The 17,216-nt window shown below is 52.8% G+C and overlaps 1 protein-coding gene across 2 annotated transcripts; it reads left to right on the top strand.

Annotated features, from left to right (window-relative positions):
• The first annotated feature begins 2,057 nt into the window (after positions 1-2,057).
• Positions 2,058-16,861, top strand: HROB (homologous recombination factor with OB-fold). Of its 2 annotated transcripts, none has more exons than XM_075911200.1 (10): positions 2,058-2,177; positions 3,071-3,121; positions 3,744-4,880; positions 8,627-8,710; positions 10,473-10,613; positions 12,904-13,012; positions 13,842-13,927; positions 15,612-15,770; positions 16,064-16,286; positions 16,722-16,861. In XM_075911200.1, the coding sequence occupies exons 1-10, from the start codon at positions 2,175-2,177 to the stop codon at positions 16,793-16,795; spliced, it is 2,067 nt and encodes a 688-aa protein (XP_075767315.1). In that variant the 5' UTR covers positions 2,058-2,174; the 3' UTR covers positions 16,796-16,861. The 2 variants fall into 2 exon arrangements, with proteins under 2 accessions (XP_075767315.1, XP_006125782.2); XM_006125720.4 differs by lacking the exon at positions 2,058-2,177 and adding an exon at positions 2,739-2,987.
• The last annotated feature ends 355 nt before the right edge of the window (positions 16,862-17,216 follow it).

Below are 17,216 nucleotides of genomic sequence, written 5' to 3'. Positions count from 1 at the left end.
TGTGCCTAGCAGCCACATGATGTGCCTTGGCAGACAGTGGCATCTAGTGGCAATGATGGGAACTTCAACAATTGATTAGAATTAATTCACCTGCTTCTTTAGGTGGCCTGGAGAGGTGTGACTCCAGCAGCTGCTGGGGTCACAGGGGCTGGGGTTCACCCCACAGGGGCATGGCCTGAGGATGTTGGGAAGGTGAGTGGGGGCTAGCACCCTCTCCTAGGGGAATGGAAGCTGCGCACACAGACTGCTGAGCACCTGCCCTGGGACTAGAGAGGCAGAGTCAATGGACTGGGGCGAAGAAGCCCATGCGGTCCAGAGAGCCCAGACAACTTTCGCCAGATACCCCTCAATGTGGTGGGTGGGGTAGCAGCTCTCCAGCTCAGCTGTCTACTTGGAGGCGCAGAGGTTCAGGAGGAACGCAGGGACCCAGGACCCTCTCACAGAGCCAGAGGCCTTGAGTCAGGGAGCTCTGTGTCAGGATCAGATATCTCAGGGGGCTGCAGGCATGGAATCAGGCCTGGCTGAAGATCCTGGGGAGAGCAGAGCCAACGGTGTTACAGAGGCAAGCCCAGACGTCCCAGAGAGCCCATACCCAGGAGCAGGACGCCAGGAGAAGGGGAACTGCAGATGCTCAAGGCAAAAGGAGAAGGTGGCCATGCTAGATCCTTATCAGGTGTCAGGAGAGAGGATGTGGGGAGAAGCAGCTGGTGGCAGGGGCTCAGGGGATGCTGTGACAAGCATCAGCAAGAAGCTGGTTGGTAACAGGTCACTGGCAGGGTTGGGAGAAAGGACAGAGGGATGAGTAGACAGCTGGATGGGCAGCTGAGTGACTAGATAGATGGACAGACATGCATAGGCATGGAGAGACCAGAGGATGGACAGACAGACTTATGCAGGTGGATGGACAGATGCACATCTGCATGCAGGCGATGGACAGCTCGACAGACTGATGGGTAGATGGGTAAATTGCATAGGTGCTGGAGGTGAAGTTTTTTCTGTCCTATAAAGGGTTTACAGTTTGTTTAAGTGGCTCTCAGCACCCCCACTCTACTAATTGTCCTCTGGATGGACACACAGAGGGGTAGACAGAAGGACGGATCAGTGGACAGATGAGCAAGTGGAGAGGTGGGTGGATGGGCAGATAAAAGGATGGATCATAGAATCATAGAATAATAGGACTGGAAGGGACCTCAAGAGGTCATCGAGTCCAGCCCCCCGCCCTCAAGGCAGGACCAAGCTCCGTCTACACCATCCCTGACAGATGTCTATCTAACCTGTTCTTAAATATCTCCAGAGAGGGAGATTCCACCACCTCCCTTGGCAATTTATTCCAATATTTGACCACCCTGACAGTTAGGAATTTTTTCCTAATGTCCATCTAAACCTCCCCTGCTGCACTTTAAGCCCATTACTCCTTGTCCTGTCCTCAGAAACCAAGAGGAACAAATTTTCTCCTTCCTCCTTGTGACACCCTTTTAGATATTTGAAAACCGCTGTCATGTCCCCCCTTAATCTTCTTTTTTCCAAACTAAACAAGCCCAGGTCATGAAGCCTGGCTTCATAGGTCATGTTCTCTAGACCTTTAATCATTCTTGTCGCTCTTCTCTGTACCCTTTCCAGTTTCTCCACATCTTTCTTGAAATGTGGCGCCCAGAACTGGACACAGGACTCCAGCTGAGGCCTAACTAGTGCAGAGTAGAGCGGCAGAATGACTTCACGAGTTTTGCTTACAACACACCTGTTGATACAACCAGGATAGAAGACTGGTGGGTGGGTGGCCAGGGGAACAGGCGATGGACAGCTGGCCGGAGAGACAAATGGGTGTGTGGGTGGACACATGGGTGGATGGACAGAGACTGGTGGATGAATGAACAGAGGGACAGGTGGATGAATGAACGGTCAGACGGGCGGGGGGTGCGTGGATTGGTGCGCGGCCGGACAGCTGGGGGCGCGGGGCGCAGAGCAGCGCGCGCACGGATAGGCAGACGGTCGGGGGCGGGGCAGAGCAGCGCGCGGACGGACGCACGGCCAATGACCGCGGGAGGGGGCGGGGCGGCCGCTGTCCCCGCCCCCGCGCTCGCAGGCCGCAGCGCCTCCCCTTTAAGGCGGCGGGAGATTCAGGCCGGGCGGCCGGGCCGCGCGCCGGGAGGGGCGGGGGACTCTGCGCGGCTGCCATGGTAACGCCCTCCCCCCCCCTTCCCGGGCAATGGGGGTGAAGGTGGCCACCCCCCCACCATAGGAGTACCCGGGGCAGGAATCCGTGGGGGGAGCTGGTCCCCCCCCCCCCGAGGAGTAGTCCCTGGGGGGTGGGAGGAGCCCGTTCCCCTTGCCCCCCCGAGGGGTAGGCCCTGGGGGGGTGGGAGGAGCCCGTTCCCCTTGCCCCCCCTCCGAGGGGTAGGCCCTGGGGGGGTGGGAGGAGCCCGTTTCCCTTGCCCCCCCCCCCGAGGGGTAGGCCCTGGGGGGGGTGGGAGGAGCCCGTTCCCCTTTCCCCCCCCCCCCGAGGGGTAGGCCCTGGGGGGGGTGGGAGGAGCCCGTTTCCCTTGCCCCCCCCGAGGGGTAGGCCCTGGGGGGGGTGGGAGGAGCCCGTTCCCCTTGCCCCCCCGAGGGGTAGGCCCTGGGGGGGTGGGAGGAGCCTGTTCCCCTTGCCTCCCCCCGAGGGGTAGGCCCTGGGGGGAGCAGCTGGTTCCTTTGGGGGGCTAGAGGAGCTATGCCCCCGCCCCCAAAGGCCCTGCTTTGTTCCTGTGTTGCAGGTCAGGTTTGACCTGGCAGGGCTATGAGCCGCTGGTATCTCCCAAGGTGCATAATTGTACCTGGCGAGTCCTGCTGGTCCTTCATTTGCCTGGAAATTGGCCCCAGCCATGGGTGGGGAAGAGACGAAGCCCTGCCTGGCAAACCTGAATGTCTGCGTCTGTGGCCTGCCACCGGTCTGGTTGTGTTTAAACCCCAAAGTCAAAGGCCCAGAAGAGCAAAGCAACCTGGCAATTCAGGTGTTGTGAGAGATGGGGAAGGAGGGGCTGCCGGCTGAGATGTACTTGCAAACAAAGCTGATGTCTCTCTTGTTCTGTCCCAGGCTTGCGGGCTGCAGAAGCTGTTTGCTGTGGAAGCGGAGCTTGAAGACGAGGTAAGGAAAAGGCTGTGGACTGTGGTGGGCCAGGTGAGAGCTAGCCAGTGAGGGTGGAGCAGGAGGCTGCTAATGTGTCCCTAGGCTGACTCCTCAAGGGTGGCATAGCCATTTACACCAGCTGAGAACTGGGCCCAAAAAGTCTTGTCTCCTACTTCAGCTTAATCCCTGTTTACACAAGAGACTCACCTGCAAAGTGTAGAGTAGGTGGGACAATGTCCCCTCACTGAACTGAAGTATGGGGCTATGTAGATTCTGTGATTCTCCTTTGATTTACAAATAAGTAAATGAAACTTCTGGCTGCTAATAATACCACCACTTATCCAAGGACATGCTGACAAAACATCTCCCAGCTCTCAAATCGTGTAAGTAGTTAGATATAGCAAGAGAGAACAGGAGTGTAAATTATGGACCCAATAATTGTCATTGTATCCACCCTGTGTGAGACTTTCACTGGTCTGTGCTTTATGGTCCTAGTTCAGGGCTGGCAATTGCTAGTCTCTTATCTTGGGGCCTTTATAGCTGTACTGGCTTCTTAAATTAAAGGCCAGGTTAGTTGAATCACCTGAGCATTTCATGTAACGAAAGCTTGATGATTGTGGTGCCTTGTCTGCTTTTGCAGGATTTCCTATTGGCTGTGGAAGATGCAGAGAACCAGTTTTCGGATTCGGTCCCTATGAACTCAGGATGCTTGAGGCCCTCTTCCTCTGGGCCCAGAGACCCAAGCAACCCCCTCGCACCAACTGACGTGTCCCAATTACCCGCTCTTTCCAGTACCGACATGCTGTCCCCAGTCTTTGGGCTGCAGAACCTTCCCAAGCTGAAAACGGGGGCTGATTGCTCTTCCAGCACGACACCTGGCCTGAGGCCTCTCACGGGGGTGAACAATCGGATTGTGGATCCTCCAGCTGTGGGCTTCAGGACTTTAAAGAACCAGATGACCCCTACGTTGGCAGCGCCAGGCCTGCACACTTCAAACCGGCCTGCTCTGGCTGAGAAGTTCAGTGTGCAGGTGTGCAGGAGGGAGGAAAACAGCTGTGGTCAGACAGCATTCAAAAAGCTTCGGATGGGAGATCCAATGGTGACTCCTAGCCCTGATGGCTCAGTCTCTCCTCAGCAGGAGGGGAGTCGGGCCATCTCGACAGGGACAGACAGGACACAAACTCCATCCCCATTCCAGCAGACAGACCCTGCTCTGAAACTAAAGCTGAGGCCAAGCACAGCAGGTTCTTGCTCATCTCAGTTTAGCCTAGTGGCTCCAGGTAGTTCCTTGGTGAATGCAGTGCCACAGGGCAGCCCTGCAGGTGTGTCTTGTGGCACCATCTCCACTCCTAGGTGCCACACTCCAAGGCCTTTTCTAGCAGCTTGGGGTCAGTCTGGAACCGAAGCAGGCAGCCCTTCTGTGACTCCAGTAAAGGCTCCAACTCTCATCTCCCCACGGAGTGGCAAACCAAGGCCACCAGCCCCACAGATGCCCAGTCAGGGTGGTTCCACACCCACCGGGCCCAACAGCAGATGGCAACCACCTCTTAGGCTCCCCACAGGACCACGGTCCTTGATGACTTGTATGGAGTCACCGACTTCCACCTCCTCGAGGGCTCCCTATTCTGCTGCTGCGACCCTGCAGACCCCCGTGGTTACCAATCACCTTGTGCAGCTGGTCACGGCGGCCAACAAGACTCCCAAGGCTGCTGGCTGGACCCCTTCACGGGTGAAAACTCGCCGCTTCCCAGGGCCAGCGGGGATTCTGCCTCATCAGGTAGGACACTGTTGCAGAGGAGGTGGCTGATCTTTCAGTGGGAAACCACATATTTGAGTTCCTGACACCAAGGGTTGTGTGTGTTGCCTTTCAGCTACAATGCATACACAGAGCACACTCCTCTGGCCACAGGGTGAGTAAGGAATGGATGTTGTTACCCTGGACTTCCTTCTGCATGGGTGGTCACAGGGAGTATTACCTGCATCCTCCTATCTTCATGGTGGTCAGAAAGGCAGCTACATAGTCATAAGCCCAGATCCTGAGAGGTATTTAGGAGCTTAAATTTCCTTCTATTTCAGTGGGAGTTAGCTGTCTAAATACCAGTGAGCATCTGGGTAGTAGTATCTCAGTATGATTTGTCCTAGGAATCCCTGACATTGAGACTATTTCAGGAGCATATGAAATCTCTGGACAACACTGGTGATAAGAACACTGCTTTGGGGGGCGTGACGTAGAGGAGATTGTGTTCACTGTTTGCTTTGCTATGCTGTATGTGGTTCCTACTGTCCTGTGCTGCTCTGTAGTGGATGGGATCTTTGGGTGAGAGCTCTTGAAGGAAAGCAGGTAGGGAATGGTCCAGGCTCCTGTCAGCTGGGCGGGTTATACTGTAGTAAAAAAGGGTGATTGCTATGTGATCTGGGTAACAACCCTTGGGGTCACTAAAGCACAGAGATGTTTGGCTTGTTTTTGATACTAGATTTACCCAGTGTTGCTCAGGTCCTTAACACGAATAAGTTTTGTTTTTCTTCATTTAAATCCTTACTCTGGGGTGAGGCTCAGGGGTTCAGTAGGCAGGCTGCCCCGGAGGAAGAGAACTATCCCAGCCCTCTCACGGAATCACTGAGGGCCAGGTGAGAAGCACCTCTCCAGCCACTGCGGTGCCAGCAGGCACAGCCAGGGGAGGAGTGCATGTCCATGGCCCAGGTTCATTTGCCCCCTGTGCTCCCCACCCAGAGAGGAATGTAGCAAACAGTGCACTTTGCCCTTGCTCCCTGACGAAGGGGAACAGCCAGCAATGCGCTGTACAAATGGAGGTGGGGAGCTTCAACTTGCCCCACCCTCCTTAAAGGGTGCCCGGGTGGTGGCAAGCTCAGGGCTGGGGCATTCCTGGATGCGGGAAGCACCTCTAGCTAGCCACTTTCACCTGCTTGGTGATTCTCTTTTCTGTTTGGTTTTATGAGAAACAATCTCATTGCAGGCACATCCCATTTTCCTGTTGCAACCAAACCTATGCCACTTCTGACAAGAGAATACTGTGTGCTGAATTTGGCGGTCCTAGCTCTTACTGTTTAGGAGCAGTTCTTGAACAAATGGACAGACAAACTCTCTCAAATGTATAGTACAGGGTGGGAATCTTTCTTGGGTCGGGGGCTGCTGACCCACAGAAAAATTAGCCAGGGGCTGCACACAAGTGAGAAACACAGTGAGAAGCCCCTGACTGAGAAGGAGGAAGATGCTTGACAGAGCCTAGGGAGGCCCAGGCTAGTAGATTTTGGTGCTCCAGCCCTGTGGGTAGCTGGCTTGGTGGTGAGAGCACCAGTGTAGGATCCCCAATGCTGAGCCTCAAGGACCAGATCCAGGTAAGCTAGGGGCTGCATCCAGCCCCGAGGCTCCCCACCCTTGGTATAATAGATGTGAGGCACTGCTTAGAGTGAGCTTTCGTGGGGTTGAGCCCTGTGTCCCATTCACTTTGCAGCCTCGTGCTAATGCACCAGATCTGGAATGTGTGGGTTACTGCTACTGTAGAAGGGGGGCTGTTTGGATCTATGCCCAGAACTGTGTTTCTTTGGGATTGGACATGTGGCTGTCATCAGAGAAGTGGGATGTGGGAGAAGAGGGGGTGATAAGACACCACCTTATTCAGCAGAATTGTCCCTCTTGTGCATGCTGGGTTCTGGAGCTGCTTTCTCAGCTGGTGGAGGCAGAAAACTTTATTTACTTCTGTTATTCCTGCCCAGTTGATGCAGCACTGGGAGAGGGAACTAGAGTCTTATCTGGCTCCTTCATCACTAACTGAACTGTTAATAGAGGACCAGATTTTCAAAAGCGCTCAAGTTAAGTGCTTGAAAATCTGGCTCATGTTTCAGTTGCAAAGCCAAATTACACCTGTTAACTCACTAAGGGTACATCTAGACTGGGGTTTTTCCAGGAAACCTCTGATATCCCAGAAGAACTCTGCCATGTCCAGGAAACACGTTTGCTCTTCCAAAAAAAAAGGGGGGGGGCAGAAGAGCAAATGCGCTCTTTCAGGTAGCCCTGTATACCTTGTTCTACAAGGAATAAGGGCTCCTCCGAAAGAGGAGGCTTTTCCACCATTTGGCCCCATCTAGACAATGGCAATTTGCCATTTGCATAGCTTTTTCCAAAAAAAGGCTATAGTGTAGACCTAGCCTAAGAGTGTGGAGTTGCACCGGTGTCACTGAAAGCAAGGTTTTGCTGCTGATGAGTGAGAAGGAAAGAACCCAACATGACTGAAATCACAGGGGGATCTGGCAGATTGGCATTTAGAAAAAACTGTCTTTTGGGGACAAAACAGGGAACCTCGCTGGAACAGTTTGAGTCACTTTTCAGAGTGGAGCTATGTTTAGATGTTTGTACTGTCCTGGCTACATTTCTCCCCAACTTTCTGTAAAACCTGAGTAGACCTGACTGGGATGTAAAATCCCATTTTAGTTAGTTAGCTGGTTAAATGGGGGTGGGTGGGTGGGAAGGCCACTCCAGCCCAACCAGTGGGCCGCAGGCGCAGGCTGCTCCCCAAGTACCAGTTAACCATTCTGTGATGCCCAGTTGGTGGACTGCGGGTGAGGGGCTGCTCCTCAGTCCCAGTTAATCATTAGCATCCCTAGACATGACTATGTCTTTATGTGAAACAGTCTTTGGGCAGAACAGATGTGAAAGTGAGATTGGTTTGATATGGGGAACAGTTGTGGCTGAGATCTGGTGCTGTTTCATCTGAACCTTCAAGATTTGGATCCATGCTAACTTGCACCTTAGTCCTTTCCAGTAGCCGCTTATTTTTTGTCCTTTATGAAGCCGTAATTCAGGGGTTCCCAACCTGGGGTACACGTACCCCCAAGGTGTATGAGAAGCTTGTCAAGCAGGTACAGGGAATATTTGGTAAATAATTAGATTATCCTAATTGAAATATTTCAAAAGTGGTAGTGGTAGTGAAAAAAGTTGCGGATTCTGGAGTCTAGAATTTATTTCCTTTCATATTGAATAGGGGGTATGGGAAGATTTACTAAAAGCTAAGGGGGTAGGGGGACCGAAAAAGGTTGGGAATCCCTGCCCTAGTTATTCTGTGAGGTACTTATAGGTGCACGCACAAATAAGTCACATGGGGAGTGGGGGGGGGGGTATGATCAATGCCTTATTGGTAGGAACATATCCTTTTCTTGTCCCCACAGCTTTTATCCTGGTCTCATTCAGATAGAAGGAGCTTACTGTGGCTAACTAGGCAGGCATCAGAGCTGAGACCAGTTTCAGTTAGACTGGTCAGAAACTGGTATTGGCTCCCTGGTCTAGGAAGACAGGCTCACAGCCTCTCCCCAACCCTAGCCCTGCCTGTTGCTCTTTCAATAAGATTTGTAGCAGAACCTCTTTGTTTTTTGAAGGATCGCTTTGGAGGCCCCAGAGATTTGTTGAGAGAGTTGTGAAAGGTGTTAAATGCCTCAGATGTCCTGAGCGCATGCCTTGTCCAGCTGAGAAGCTGTACTTACAATTAACAGATGCTTCTCTCTCCTAAGGATGGTGGGAAAAATCTGGAGGAAATCCTGATTTCTACTCCTCAGACTCCAGCCCATGGAGCCCTGGCAAAGCTTCGGACAGAGGTAATACCCTTTTCCTCTATTCCCCACTGCACGCACCTCTGGCAAAAACAGCATCAGAATTGGGCACAGCACCCCAGAGTGAGTCTGCTCCTTGCCGGCTGCATCCAACAGCATCATGAGGCATGGTACCAAAACCTGTTTCTAATCAGGCAGCATCTTCAGGCTCTTATTTGCCTATGAATTGCTGGTTGAAATGCACCTTAGCAAAGACAGTCAGAGAGACCTAAAAGCTTTAGAACCCTCCAGGGATCTGGGCAGCAAATGGTCCATGAGTACAGACCAAGCGACTAGTACTACTTGGCTGACAGCTGCTGCAGTCAGATGTTCTGCTAGGAGCTCCTTACATGCTAATCATCCCTGCGACAAGGGCATTTTGTGGCAGCTGGAGGCTAATGGACCATTTGTGTTCTCTTCGGGGCACAGCATTGTCCATCCACCCCACAGAATGATAGTACTTTGGGGTCCTTCTGGCAGATCTGAAGTGTCAGAGACCTGGATTCAAACTTTTCTCACAGTTCAGAGGTTGTTGTGGAGCAGGGATTTCTGGCCTGGAGCAGGGATTTCTGGCCTGGGCTATCTCCATTGACCAGCATAGAAATGAGTTGGAAAATACAGACTAATGGGTCATCTCGCCTGTCCCCTGGCAGGAGGGAGCATAGGATTGTTTCCTCCAGTGCTTAGTCCAGTTCTGACCCCAGCTAGGAACTGTCAGTTGTGGAATCATTTCCCCAGGGAGTAATCCTGGTTGGTGTCCAGGTGCAGTTGCAAGCCCTATAAGGCTTATTGGAGCATTTGAGCCATGATGGGCCAGCAAACGGTTTGGTGCTAATGCCTTACTCAAGGTACGTCTACGCTACAGAGACTACGGAATCATAACTACAGCCCCATAGCTATACTGGCATAACCCTATAGTACTAATGCAGCTTTACACTGTCGGAATCCACCAGTGTAGGAGTGCGGTCTTCCTGGATGATGGTACAAGCTCTGTTTGTCAATGTAGCATCATTTATTCCAGGGTTAGATTCAGCATCCCTGGATTTTTCACACTCTTGACTAACGTAGGTATGTCCGCCTAACTTCTAAGTGCAGACCAGGCCTCAGATATGGGTAGGCTTGGCAGAATTTGATCTCTCTATCTGTTAATAAATCTGACTCATAATAGCAATGTTGATTGTTTTAAAGCATTTTTTTTAGACTTTCATCTGTTTAAATTCCCAAAGCTATGGAGAAATTCCTGAAAGAGGGGGTTTGTACAGCTATTTAATGACCCTAGACATTGAGATTTGAAAAGTTAAAGCTTTATAAGATAATGCACATTGTCAACATCTCGTGTCAAGACATAGAAAATAAATATCCTTAAATCAACAAATCGTACCTGTGTTTTACTGTTCATTTGCTAGTCAGTTTGTAACCAACTTAATTCCAAGCCAGAATCCAAGGATTCAGCCAAGTTATTGGGCAGCATGTTCTCTTTGCCTATCTATACTTTTGATTCTTACTGGTCGAAATATTTTTGGGTTGGCTTTGTGCATGTTCTGTGAAATTGACATGTTAAGGATTTAATACCAAGCCCAAATCAAAAGGTAGGGGTATTTTAAAATGCTTGTGAGTCGCATTGATTCAGTGGAGAGGTCAGCTCGCCTTCTCCTAATGCACCACTTCGAGCGAAGGCTCTGTCTCTGCATGGCCAAAGAGATGCTAGTACAAGATAAATTTTAATTTGATTTTGAATATAGTAACCATGTCCATCCTGTGACTCCAGGAAGTGCCGAGTTCCCAGCAGCCAATAGAAGAGGACTTTGGAAAAGGTCCCTGGATTGCCATGAAAAGGGAACTGCGGCTGGATGAGAGAGACCCCTCCTGTTTCCTCAGGACGTACAGCGTGGCCATGGTGCTCCGGAAGGTAAGGAGGGGCCTGTGCGGAGTGTGAAAGCTACATCCCAGAAAGATGAGTTCAACTCCTTTGTGTTGTCTCTGCGCTGGCATCTCCCCAGGCGCTCTCATCACCTGATAGTCTTGGCTTCCTTAGCCATGTAGTTCAGGTCCAACAAGATGCAACTGGGTCCAGCATCTGCTACCTCCATGCAGCCCACCTGCGACTGCCTGCTCTGGGGATGTGCCTGGTAAGATTTGTCTGAAGCAGCGGTTAGCTGGCAGTTTCCAGTTGTCACTAGGAGGCAAGGAACTTCTAGTGCTGGTTTTGTGAAACAGCCAGTGCAACGTGAGATGAGAACTCCATTGGCCCATGTGCCTTGGCCACAAGAACTCAAAGCTAATCTGGCTTCAGTTTAGCAGTCAATTAAAAGCATGTTCGGGAACCCCATTTTCTCAGTCAAGGTCATGTCCCTGCTACCACCACAGGGAGCTAGATCCTGTGCTCTCTAGCGCATGGAGTCCCAGGATAAATTATCCCATTCTCCAAAATGCACTGACCCATGGAAATTGTCTCCCAGCACAAGCTAGTGTCTTAAAGATGGCTGTTTAAGGCTCATGCCCTAAATACTTTATTATGTGGATAGCCATATATGGCACTTTTATTGTCAGAACTGTTAAACAGTAGTCAGTTCTCTCTTGGGCATACATTGGCATGGTGTCCCGTACGCCCAGGTGTCTGCTAGAACCAGGTGACTCTGCTTGGTTGACCGCTTTCCGGTAGGCACAGGTGCTTCTATCTAGTGAGTGATCATCCAGAATTCACACAGGTGGTTCTATCTAGTGAATGATCATCCAGAACTCAACACCTGCAGGTAGTTGAGTCACATTGCAGCATTCAGCTTGGCCAACCATGAGTGTCTGTCACAGGACTTCTGAGCTGCTCTCTGACTCAGACCAAGTTCATTGCAAAGGCTTTGATTAAAATAAGTCATTTGATCTTGTTTGTCCAGTAGCAACACTTTTGCCTGTACCTGGGTCCTTTTTTCTTCAGCCTCCTTTGGAATTTTTGGCCCATTTACAGTGCAATGGGGTGTCTAGAGCCAGTAATGGAATTATTATATTATATTATATTATATAGAGAGATATACCTATCTCATGGAGCTGGAAGGGACCTTGAGAGGTCGAGTCCAGTCCCCTGCCCTTGTAGCAAGGTCAAGTACCATCCCTGATAGATTTGCCATAGATCCCTAAATGGCCCCCTCAAGGATTGAACTCTCAACCCTGGGTTTAGTAGACCAGTGTTCAAACCACTGAGCGATCCCTGCCCCCTACAGTTGGGCTAAGAGGGGGAAGTTGTGTGGGAGGAGAAAGGGGGTTTTGAAAATAATTTAGCCCAGATCAAATTAATTGGGAGATCAAAGCAGCCCATGTTTCTTTTTCATACAAATAGACACCCGCTAGCCACGTTACAAATACCCTGGATTATAAAAAGCCACTCACACCAGAGGGCATTAATGCTATCCTCCCTCCATTTGTGCGCACACGCTCAGGGAGGCATAGGCTGGAGCATAGAAGTTGAAGGCTGCTAATAAGTTTTGATCCGGGGTGTCTACTCTTCTCAGCCTGAGGACCGTCTGTGTCCTTTGTAGCCTCTTGTCCTCTTGGTGTCTGCTGCGGATGACAAGAGGCTACAAAGGACACAGACGGTCCTCAGGCTGAGAAGAGTAGACACCCCTGGATCAAAACTTGATTTATTGCAGTAACTGGTGTATGTGGCACCTGCCAGCCCCAGTGGGTGTTGGGGTTGCATTGGGCTGGGGGCCAACTAGGGATGTTAAAATGCATTTATTTAGACAAACTGAAAATATCAGCAGTTACACGGGAGCTGCCTCCCCTTCCTCCCTCTCTCCACGGGAGCCGGCACACATGTAAAAGCCAGCTCCCCACATGTAGCAGCTCCCAACTTCCTTTCCCCCCTGCTGGTGCCTTTGATACAGAGGCAACAGCGGGGGAGGGGCGGGGGGACACGACTGTGTGTAACCGGGTACACGTTCATATCCCTAGTGCTGACCATGCACATGGTGAGACACAGCCCCTGCTCCGAAGATCTTCCAGTCTGTCTAGACAAGACCAAATGATCCCTGTGTGACAGCGGTGGGACATGGGCACAGGGAAGGAAAGCAACTTGCCCAAGGGGAGGGGTAGATATGTAACGGAGGCTGGAATTGGACCATGGTCTCCTGAGTCCCGGGTCAGGCCCTCCAGCACCAGGCGACCCTTTCTCTGCTCGGCAGTGGCGCTCTCTGTCCCCTGTACAGGCAGCGCTGAAGCAGCTCCCAAAGAACAGGGTCCCCAGCATGGCAGTGATGATCAAGACGCTGACACGCACCAACGTGGATGCTGGCGTCGTGTTCAAGGACCCTACCGGTAAGGGAGGAGGTTAACCCTTTGGGGTGAGGGTCACTGAGGCAGGTGAGCAGGGCCAGTGACCAGCGGAACTATAATCAGCAGCTAACAGCTGGCTTGCTTTCAAGTACAAAGATCTAGTTTCTCTGAAAATATGTGTAGTGCCTGCCTGCTGGCTTTCTCTGTGCCCTTGGGGCCTCCCTTGGTCTCCTCTGCCTCCATCACCTTGGTGCCCCCTGCTCTTCTGGACCACACAGATGAGGCATGTCGTGTTCACCTGATCAGTGGCCCATCACCTCTATAGCCTCTGCCTCTAGCTGTGGCCTGTGTTTTTTATTTCTAGCTGTAAAATACACACACACACAGTGTATGTAGGTGGGTTTGGTTCCTTTCTGCTGCCTGCAGCAATCAGCTGCCATCTCTCAAACGTGAGACTCGCTGGTCCCATCTACCTCTGGCCTGCTGTTAGCTGAGAACAGGCCTCTCCACGCTGTGTGGAGAGAGGAGCCCCTCATTGGACCTCAGAGAGGGATGTGATCAGCTACGCCCCATCTTCCAGGGGCCAGTACAGGACTGAGCCTGGCAGTGTAGCCACAAGAGGCCTCCTCCCTTCCAGGAAGCTGGGCTGGAAACAGCAAGATGAGGCGCGTTGAATAAGCAGCCTTGTAGCTTGCCCTCTTGTCCTGATCTCCTTCCCAGGTGGCTTGCTGGCCCTCCCTCTTGGAGACAGCCTGGCTTGGCCCATGCGTAATGGCTGCTGCAGTGCATTGTGCCACAGCGTAGCACTGCTCGGTGTTGGGCTGACCGCGCCTGCCCTGTGTTGCTGATGGGTTCTCTGTCCTGTCCACAGGAGAGATGCAGGGGACAGTGCACCGCCTGCTGCTGGAGGAGAGACAGAGTGATCTGAGGCCTGGGTCGGTGCTTCTCTTAAAGCAGGTACCTCCAGCAACAGAGATCAGGGCCAGGGTTGGGTACTGAAGGACTCTCGGGTATGTTTTGTTTCTGGAGAGAGACCCTTCTTGCAACAGGAAGTCCTAAAAGCATCCAGTTCTGGGGATGTGGATTTAATAAGGAGCCCGCAGATCCATGTGCTGCTAGGTCACTGATTTGCATCCAGCCCCAGGTGTCTCTTCCTGCTTGTATGGGTAGGAATGGTGTCCCTAGCCTCTGTTTGTCAGAGGCTGGAAATGGGTGACAGGAGGGATCACTTGATTCCTTGTTCTGTTCACTGCCTCTGGGGCACCTGGCACTGGCCACTGTTGGCAGACAGGACACTGGGCTAGATGGACCTGTGGTCTGAGCCGGTATGGCCGTTCTTACGTTAAACACTGGAATAAATTGCCTAGGGAGGTTGAGGAATCTCCATCATTGGAGATTTAAGAGCAGGATAGACCAGGGATGGGCAATAACTTTGGTCAGAGTGGGGGGGACTCCAAGATTTTGGAAAGTGGTCAAGGGCCGCACTCTTCCATGATATGAATGGAGGAGGTGCAGGGTCTGGGATGGAGATTGAGTGCAGAAGGGAGCTTGGGGTAAGGGATTGGGGTGCAGGAGGGAGAATGGAGTCTGAGAGGGAGTTTGGATGAAGGGGAGGTGGTTGTGACCTAGGGCAGGGGACTGGAGTGCAGGGATTTGGGATGTGACCTAGGGTAGGAGGGGATTGTGATCTGGGGCAGGAGATTGGGGTGCCAGATCTGGGTGGGGGGTATGTGTACAAGAGGGGGGCAGAGGGTTTGGGTAAGGGAGGGGCTGGAGTGCCAGAGGCAGGCTCTGGCCAGGAGACTTACCAGCCAGCAGCCAAACCAACCTGCCTGCAGAACTAAGGCTTGCAGAGTTTAAAACATTTCCCAGACAGCACACTTGCCTGCCCAGCCATGTGCTTGTGTGAATAAATGCGCAGAGGAGAGGGGGTGTGGTTCTTCTTGGCTGCTTGTTATTCAAACAAGCAGCTCCCATTGGCTAGTTTCTGGCCAGAAACCGGCCAGTGGGATTGTGCTGGGGGCAGGGGCAGCTCCTGAAGCTTTCCCCCCTCCCCTGCAGTTTTGAAACAGAAACGGGGCCTGTCAGCCTGGGGCTCCCTGCTGCCTCCATAAGCCAGATCCACTGGCTTGCTGGACTGTATTATGCCCAGGCCTGGGTTAGACACACACCTGTCAAGGATGGTCTAAATGGTGCTGGGTTCTGCCGTGAGGGCGGGGGACTGGACTGGCTGACCTCTGGAGGTCCCGTCCAGTTCTAGATTCTATGAGTGGGATAGGCAGGGAGAGCTCTTGGTCTTTTCCTACTGGGCAGCCATCCTGTAGGCAATGAACACTTGACCCAGGTTTTCCGCCGTGGGGGTTGGCTGGCCTCAGAGGCCAGTGACTGAATGGGCCGTGGAGCCTGAACTCACCCGGCTGTCCCAAGGGGGTGGGGACGTGTCCCACACTGCCCCTGCTTTGAATTTGGAGTAGCGGTCTCTGGCACTGCCAGTCAGGCTGGTGAGGCCTGGCGCTTGCACAGCACTCGGGAGCTGCTGAGTCTTCCAGTGACACCTGCCCGTTGCCTCTCATGGGGTGAGCCACTGGGAACCAGCAGAGTAGCCTGCGTATAGGTGAGTGGCCTTTCGCTCTCATTGCAGGTGGGCGTGTTCTCCCCGTCCCACCGCAATCACTACCTCAACGTGACCCCCAACAACCTGGTGAAGATTTACCTGCCGGAGTCCAGGGACGGGAGCCCTCTGCAGCCTTCACAGGAGCATGGGGAGATGGGCGACAGGCCAATGCCTGTGTCCTTAGAGGTACAGCGCAATGCGGAGCAGAGAGCCGTGCTAGATGGCAGGGATGGGGGGGTGTCTCCTGTGTGCTATGGGGCCAGCCTGGCCAGGGCTAGGAGTGCTCTGCTAAGAAGCCGAGCCTGGCTAAGGGTTGTCATGGACTCAGGAGGAACGGCTGCCTGGTTCCTGGAGGAGGCTATTTTGAAGGTAGTGTGGGGGAATAGGGAGACTTCAGGAAGTGAGGGTCTCACGCTGTGGTGCTGAGAGCAAACAAAGGGAAAGCTCAGAGCATCTCAGCTGTGTCTGGCTTTTTGTAGGTCCAAAGCCCAGCTGAAGTCCAGCAGGACTTTCCCGCGAATGCTCCCGGGGTCGGGACCACCCCTGGGGATATGAGGTGCTCCAGGAGGGACGGAAACAGCAGGTGGAGTACAGACCCATCGCCTGGGAGGCGACTGCTGCTGGGGAGCCATGGGACAAGCGAAGCAGGGTCAAACGGACCTTCCCAAAAGGAGCCCCTGGGGGTTGAAGCCTGTGACATGGGTAAGGCAGATTCTGCTGCAGATGGTATGGGCCTTGTGCCCCACAGAGCTCCACTTGTTGGGTGCGTGGGGGAGCTGAGCTCTCTTGGAAACTTTGATTCCGGTGGCGGGTTCCAGGTACTCAAGAATCTGGCCCACCCCCCAACTAGCCAGATGCCTTCTGCTGGTCCTGTCGTATTGGGGTCACAGCTACCATTGGTAGGAAGTCATGGAAGAGATGTTAGCTGGTTCCCTTAGTGTCATCTTTTATTTTCCCCTTTCCCAAATGTGTTTAATCCTTACAGAGAGGTGGGCTCATATATTTGGCACTTTAACTCCTGGGGCAAAAGGTTTAATCCCCCAGTAACAGGGACTAGATGCCCCCGGGGATTAAATGGGCAACTTTCAGAGGAGGTGGGAGAAACGGACTTGAGCCCCTATTCTCCCATCTGCGCAGATGACCTGGACGGGCTCCTAGGACAGTTGCCGGAGGACTTCTTCTCTGCTTCGGGCATGGAGAGCAGCTGGTGACCTCTCTGGAGTGCCGGCGAGGCGCTGATTCCCCCAGATGGATGCTCAGCCAGCGGCAGAACCCCAGTGTCACGGCAGAGCAAGGACTCTGACCAGTGAGGTGACGCTTGTGTCTGCACAGGGCTCTGAACGGCAGGTGCGTTCTGTGGCTGCAAGCCATGATGACGGGACCCTGCTGACAGATAGTCTGGGGCTCCCGTTCGCAAAAGGGGCGATGCCGGCAGCCCTGACAGGGAACGATGCCTGCCTTGCTACCTTGGGCAGCAGCAGCCTCGCAGTCTGTGCATGGAGCCCTTGAGGGGTCGCTACCTGCGAGTGACACAGCTTTCCCCTCCAGTAGCCGAGTCCTGCATTAAATGGGTGTTTGGGACTTTAACGTGTGACGCTCTTTCTTTGGCTGCCCAGCCTCCTCCACTTTGAT

This window comes from Pelodiscus sinensis, chromosome 29, assembly GCF_049634645.1.
Source record: "Pelodiscus sinensis isolate JC-2024 chromosome 29, ASM4963464v1, whole genome shotgun sequence".
Taxonomy (NCBI): Eukaryota; Metazoa; Chordata; order Testudines; family Trionychidae; genus Pelodiscus; species Pelodiscus sinensis.
The sequence above is the reverse complement of the archived record's forward strand: the minus strand, read 5'-3'. Positions and strand labels throughout refer to the sequence as shown.

Coding starts and splice junctions, on each gene's coding strand:
- HROB (XM_006125720.4), top strand. CDS start 2,859: ATGGGTGGGGAAGAGACGAAGCCCTGCCTGGCAAACCTGAATGTCTGC. Junction 2,988..3,070: donor AAAGCAACCTGGCAATTCAG/GTGTTGTGAGAG, acceptor GTTCTGTCCCAG/GCTTGCGGGCTGCAGAAGCT. Junction 4,881..8,626: donor CGGGGATTCTGCCTCATCAG/GTAGGACACTGT, acceptor CTCTCTCCTAAG/GATGGTGGGAAAAATCTGGA.